General features: G+C 53.3%; 1 protein-coding gene across 1 annotated transcript in view; it reads left to right on the forward strand.

Moving 5' to 3' along the window:
• The window catches only part of CKAP4 (cytoskeleton associated protein 4), a gene marked incomplete at its 5' end in the record, with an annotated part of 11,339 nt that continues 4,598 nt past the window's right edge, over positions 1-6,741 (forward strand). Inside the window, one exon of the mRNA XM_004700731.2 lies at positions 1-126. Within this exon, the coding sequence (XP_004700788.1) occupies positions 1-126 (126 nt within the window). The remainder of the gene's footprint in view (positions 127-6,741) is intronic.

The raw sequence follows: 6,741 nt of genomic DNA on the forward strand, positions 1-6,741 counted from the left end.
GCCGCCTTCTCGGGCTGGTGTGTCCACCACGTCCTGGAGGAGGTCCAGCAGGTCCGGCTCAGCCACCAGGACATCTCCCGGCAGCGGGAGGAGCTGGGCCAAGGCTTGCAGGGCGTCGAGCAGAAGGTGGGTACCCTCGGCCCCCTGGAGCCCCCTCCGCCGGGAGCGGGCCAACCCCCGGACCGATGGACCCATAGCCGGAATCACACAGGCCTGGCCGGACCTGGCTCTGGAGGATGCCTTCCGCCCCCCACCCCACCAAATCAGACCCAAGACCCTCTTTGTTAATGGCCGGAGATAGACCGTGGGAGGATGCTGGAGTCAGCTTGGAGGGTTGGCCAAAGGCATGTCACCGGACATTATCGGTGACCTGTAAGGGAGCCGGCCGGCCCTCGGAGCCCATTCTTTTTGGGTTAGGAACCGCTGAATGGGCAGTTGTCTGAAAAGGCAACCTTGTGCACCCTGGAAACCCCCGGGAGGCCTCGTCTTAGCCCTGCTGGTGGTGGGACGTCGAAGTGGGTTTTTAAAAGACCCGAAGCTTACGTTTGCCTCGGGCACATATACTAAAAGACCCGAAGCTTCAGGCAGGAGAAGCCTCAGGTATTCTTTATTTGAGAAGTTCAAACTGAATATTATGTAAGAGGCCCCTTGGGATCCGCGTGCCCCAGTGGGCATTTGAAATAGCATACTTCAGCTGGAGAGGGAAGGAAAGGCTCCAAATACTAGGTCAGATGGAACGGTACCCCGAGGTCCGTTCTATGGCATTGAGAGGCATACTGTCCACCAGCCCTCAAAGCACCGCTGGGAAGAGTGTGGGACTGTTAGTGGGACTCCCATTTCCCACATCAGAACGCTGAGGTTTACAGAGATGAATGGAGTCTTGAGTTGGCAAAGAGCCCTAGCTGCCAAGGGACAGTGGGATACCCCTTAGATCCCTGCCCACTCAAGGGCCCACGGGCCGAGTTCAGATGCGCCTAGGCTGGGCTCTGGTGTGCCCAGCACCAAGTGTAGCTCCTTCCGTCCCTTCTCCCTCTTCCGGCCTCCACGGATTTCATTGCTCCATGAAAGTTGGTTGCTTGACTGAGACCAAAAATCCCGCCACTGCTGAGCCGGGAACTGGGACCTCCTTTTGCCAGCATGCTGCCTGGCCTGCCAAGTTTTCTCCATACTCTGTTGCGTCTGCAGAAGTGTCTTCGAAGACCGGCAGAGCCACTGGAATGAGTCACCAGGCTCAGCGTTGCAGGCCCAGGGCGGGACACTTCCCAGGGAAGGACACAAGTAGGCAGTGCTGTTCTGCCAATCCTGAATGTCGGGTGACACCCCCCAAACAGACAGGCTGCCGGAGCCTAATCACCAGCTCTCTGCTTCCTCTTTCATCCACCCACTTAGCAATCATAATATTTATTGCAAGCTTTATAGTCACGTGGCTCTGCATAGGCCTTGTGGAGGGTGTGAAGTGGTGCAGGACAGTATGATTCGCCTTGTTCCGGGGAATACTGGTGACTTGGTAAGTGACAAGTTAGGCTGCTATCCACAAGGTCAGCAGTTCGAAACTACCAGCCACTCTGGGAGAAAGATGAGGCTTTCTATTCCCGGAAAGAGTTTCAGTCTTGGAAGCCATAGGGGCCAGCCAGTTCTACCCTGCCCTGTAGGGTCGCTGTTGAATCAAAGTGGACTTGAGGGCAGTGGGTCTGGCTTGGGTTTGGGTTTGGCAGCTGAGTAACCAGCTGCCATCGAGCTCTATTAGACTTGCTCTGGTGTCAGAGGAGAGCTGTGTTTTCAACGGCCGATTTGATTTAAAATAATAATAATTGTTTTTCTGGCCCTAGATTGCCAGACCTTTCTTCCAAGCTACTTCTGAGTGGACTTGACCTGGACCTCCAACTTTTGGGGTAGCAGCTAAGCACCCGTTACACCACCCAGGGTCAGGAGCGGCAGTGGTCATACAGTTGAAGAAATGGGGAGGAAGGAATGTGAAGCCCCCAAACAGGCGGGGGAGGGAGGGAGCTGAACGTGGTGTTTGAGGGACAGGAAGTGGTTCCCTAGCCCCAGGCAGAGTGAACATTTAGGGAACCAGAGGCAGGAGGTTGGCAGTGCTGCCCACCTGGAGGAAGGTCTGAAATCAAGGTTGAAGAGCCTGGACTTAATTTGCTTCTCAGCTGCGTACAGATTCTTTTTCTTTGGGAGTTTTGTTTTCTTCCATGTTCCCCGTTGGCACAATGGGAGGAGGGGGGCAGGGCACAGCCCAGATTTTTAGGAATCTTCACGACTCTCAAGTGACTGAAACCCTGGCCACGCTATAAAAATTCTTTTTTTTTTTTTGACTTGGGAATCAGACTGGTCTTTAATCCCCCATGTTTATTGTGCATTCATGTTGAGGAACATTTGGAAACACATCTTCTCTTGACCTTCACAACACCCTCAAGAGCTGAGTGTGATGAGGATCTCTCTGTTGCACACGAAGAAACGGAGACACAAAGAGGCGAAGCCACTTGGCACGATTGCACAACCAGTAAACGGCAGGGCCAGGATTCGAACCTGAGCCGTGTAACTCCTCAGGCCCCCTTAGCTACTCTGCCGTTTATTTTACGGTCTTTCCCCTGCCTGCTAGTCTAGGAGGAGGAGAAACCCACTGCTGTCCACTTGATTCCAATTCATAATGACCTTATACTGTATAGGCCTTTTGAGACTGCAATTCCTTATGGAAGCAGGCAGCCTCACCTCTCCCACAGAGCGGCTGGTGGGTTTGACCCTCTGACCTTTGGTTAATAGGCCCAATGCCTAATCCACAGCAGGGCTGGGGCACCTTAGTGTAGTACAGTGTTTTCCAAAATGGGTGATACTGTCCTACCCACAGGGGCACTAGAATAACCCCGGGGGGTGGGGGGTGGGGGGCTACAAAAACAGACACGTATGCTTTATCCAGGATTATGGGCTATAGTACAAAAGCCTTTAATTGCCAGGACGGCACTGAGTAATTCTTTTCTGGAAAGGCCGAATGAGTTTGGGAACCTATGGTTTAGTACACAGTAAGCAGCAATTGCTTAATAAGTGCTTGTTCTGTGACTTGGATCTCAGAATGGGCCCAAAACAGGATTAGGATTTGCCACAGTGGGCAGCTGCCCCTCGGTCTCCTTTGAGCAGTAGGCAGCTGTTCCTTTGGCGTGGCCAGTGGGGGAGAATCACTCCGCGTGGAGGAAGCCAGAGTGATTGGTCTTCTGCCAGCCTCCACTGGAACTCTGTGGTAGGTCTGTGTGCCATGGGAGGTGGGTGGGGCTTGATTACTAGCTGGGCGGGGTCCTGACCATGTAATTAGTACTTAGTATGGTGGCTTAGAAGTTATGAATTGGGCTGCTAGCTAGCTACAGGGTCAGCAGCCTCCCTGGGAGAAAGATGAGACTTTCTACACCCGTAAAGGGTTACAGTTTTGGAAACCCACAGGGGCAGTTCTATGCTGTCCTATAGGGTCGCTATGAGTCGGCATGGACTCAACAACACGGTTTCGGCTTCTCCGTGGGCTAGCATTCTATGAATGAGTACTTGGGCCAGCCACTATTTCAGTTGTCAGCCACCCTCTGGGGCAGCTGAGCCTGGAGGAGTTAAGTTGCTCCTTCAAGATCATTTACCACAAACACCAGGAATGGAAGAGCTGGGATTGGAGTTGAGGCAGCCCGCCTCTGAACCGTTCTGTGGCCACCTTTGGGTGGCCCCCCTGGTCTCTCTTGTGCTCCAGGAGTCTGTGCTGTTGGAAAATAGTCCAGGCCTTCCGAATGGCTGCAGCATAGCTGGTGGGCTTGCCTGGCCTAGAAGATTGAGCAAGGTTCACAGCTTCAGAAGATGTTGACTGCTCAACTCTGGTCCCTTGGAAGAGCCATGCTGCCCTAGTAGCCCCGGGCTGTAATAAACTAGGGACCCGGGTGGCATGAAGTGACAGGGGAGTGGGTTTGGGCCTACTAGGGAGAGTTGCGTGAGACCCAGGGACTCAGACAACAATTGTAAGGGTGGCACTAGACTGGGAGGTGTTAGGTTCTGTTGAACCCAGGGTCACAATGAACTGGGACCGATGGCACCTAAACACCGACTCAAACTCATTGCTGTCGAGACAGTGCCGACTCATACGGACCCTATCCGACAGGTTAGAATTGCCCCTGTGGGTTTCCAAGACTAACTCTTTATGGGAGTCAAGAGTCTAATCTTTCTCCCAGGGAGCGGCTGGTGGTTTCAACCCGCTGACCCTGGAGTTCGTTAACAGTCCAGTGCATAATCATGACACTACCAGGGCTCCTGGCAACAGTGGGAGCTATTTTTGGAAGAGGACTTCTCTGGCCCCGTTTCTGTGTTTTTCCGTCATGACTCTGGTCAGGGAGGCTGACTTGGGTGTAGGCAGCACGCCCTCCCTGGGCTCGTGCTGTTGGACACACCTCTGGGTGAGCAGATCTCTCTCTCTCTCTCACATGCACACACTATTTGGATGCTCAGCCTGGTCACTTTCTAATGGTGTGACCTTGAACTCCCTACTGTTAATCTGAAATGGAGGTGAATGGACGCAGCCAGCTCTCGGGAGTGTTAGGAGGGTGTAGCCTTGGTGACGCGAGGGTAAGCACTTGGCCGTTAACAGAAAGGACATCAGTTTGAAGCTACTGGCTGCCCTGCAGGAGAAAGATGATGGTCTGCTTCCAGAAAGATTTGCAGCCCTGGAAACCTTGTGAGGTAGTTGCATCTGCGCGATGGGTGCCGTGAGTCAGAACCAAGGCGCTGGCCCTGGGTTGGGTCTGGGTGCCACCGCGATGAGGCCTGGGAGGCATTTTACACAGTGTGCGGCGGACAGTCAGTCGGGTCTCTGCCGAAGCGGAGTGTCAGCCTGGGCTCACCTCCTCCCCCACTAGGCTTGGAGCTCCTTGGGGAGCAGGGGTACTGTTTTATCTTAGCCCCCCTGCCTCTTCTGCGTGTCCCACATGTGTTGGGTAACAAAAGCATCCAAAGCACATTGAATATAAAGAGTTCTCTGGTGGCTCCGTGGTCATGCTTTGGGCTGTGGTGGGCGCCCGGAAGCACCAGCCGCCCCAAGGGAGAACGATGAGGCCCTTTCCTTCCTTAACCAGGCATGGTAGCCCGCAGGGACAGTTCTAGCCTGCCCGTAGGGCTACTGAGTCATCGGAATTTGCCACAAGGCCGAGAAGCGATGAGTTGGTGTGAACTTGCATGTGAACACGAACCACCCCCCACCCGCCGACAGGCCACCTTGGGTGCTCCCCCGTGGTCGTGGAGGTTGGTGGGCTCGGTTTCAGTCAAGCTATAAAGACCAGCCCAGGATATAAGTGACAGGGGCCTGAGGGGCCTGCCCAGCCTGGTCTTCATCCGAGGCGTTGCTCGGTGAATGTATTTACTTCCATCATTCATTTTAAAAAAAGAAAAAGTGTGTGTTGGGGGACAGGGCACCTCCCTGCCCTGTGGTAGGTACTGTGCTCATACTACTCCTGCCTACAGTGGGGAAAGATGGCTTTCTACTCCCGTCGAGCTGCAGCCTCAGAAACCCACAGGGGCAGTTCTCGCCCGTCCTGTGGGGCCTGTGGGCCAGAGTGAACTCGGAGGCTGTGAGTTTGGTTTGGTTTGGTCTAGAGTTAGACCTGTTGCAGTGACTTGGTTCTGGCTCCTCAGGGCGCCGTGGGACAGAGTAGCGCTGCCCTCGCGTGCTTGCAGGGCTGGGCGATCTTTACAGGACCAACAGTGGGGTTCACTTAGGAGCGCAGCACTTAGCCACTGTGCCACCAAGGCTCCCCCAAGAAGGTGATCGCTGTCGTTCGTCGATGGAGCGTTTGCTCAGTGTGAGGCCTGGCTTATGCACTCTCCATATTTTAACTCGTTTACTCCTCCCAGGGCAGGCTTGTCAGTCAGGTGCTCTTTCTGCAGATGGGGACAGACACCAAAGCCACAGATACGCTTCATAACACGTTCACGATCTCACAGCTCGGAAGTGTCAGGAGCTAGTATTTGACCCTAGGTACTTTGATTCCAAAAACCCTGATGGCCCAAACGGTTAAGCGCTCAGCTGCGAACTGAAAGGTTGGCAGTTTGAACCCACTCAGCTCCCCTGCCGGAGAAAGACAGACCCGGCAACCTGCTTTCATAAAGTTCACAGCCAAGAGGACCCTTGGGGGCAGCTCTGCCCTGGAATCAGTGTCACCTGCAGCATCCGCATTCTGGTCGCAGGTTCCTGAAAATTTTCATTATTTAAAAAAAAATTTCCCCCCATCACTTTTATTGTCACATAATTCAGATTTCATACAATTGAACAGTTCATTCGTTCAGTCACATTAAGGGGAGTTATACAATCACTCCCCCACTACAAGACTTCTCAATGGAGACAAGTTAATATACCGTGTATATTTGTGTAAGCCGAGTTTTTCAGAACATTTTAAATGCAGTGTTTGTGGTGCAAATAGGTGCCTCGGCTGATATTCATGTTGGCTTATACTCGTATATATACGGTACTTTCTCTTCACTGCCATCTCAGGAATGCCTGGTGACCTGCCATCCCGGTTTCAATGATGACCCACATTTTGCCATTCTCTCCTCCCATCACCTCTCTTTCATTTGGCTAGAGCATTTCAAAATTCATCCCTAACTGCCCCACTGACTCCCCCCAAGTGTTCAGGGTTTATTTCTAACAGGTAAGCCAGAGGTCCTCAAACTGTGGCCCGCCGAGGACATTTATCCAACCCGCCGGGTGTTTTTGCCGCC

The sequence above is a fragment of the Echinops telfairi genome, unplaced genomic scaffold (assembly GCF_000313985.2).
Source record: "Echinops telfairi isolate 266 unplaced genomic scaffold, ASM31398v2 ScPeMD7_2;HRSCAF=8, whole genome shotgun sequence".
Classification (NCBI taxonomy): Eukaryota; Metazoa; Chordata; class Mammalia; order Afrosoricida; family Tenrecidae; genus Echinops; species Echinops telfairi.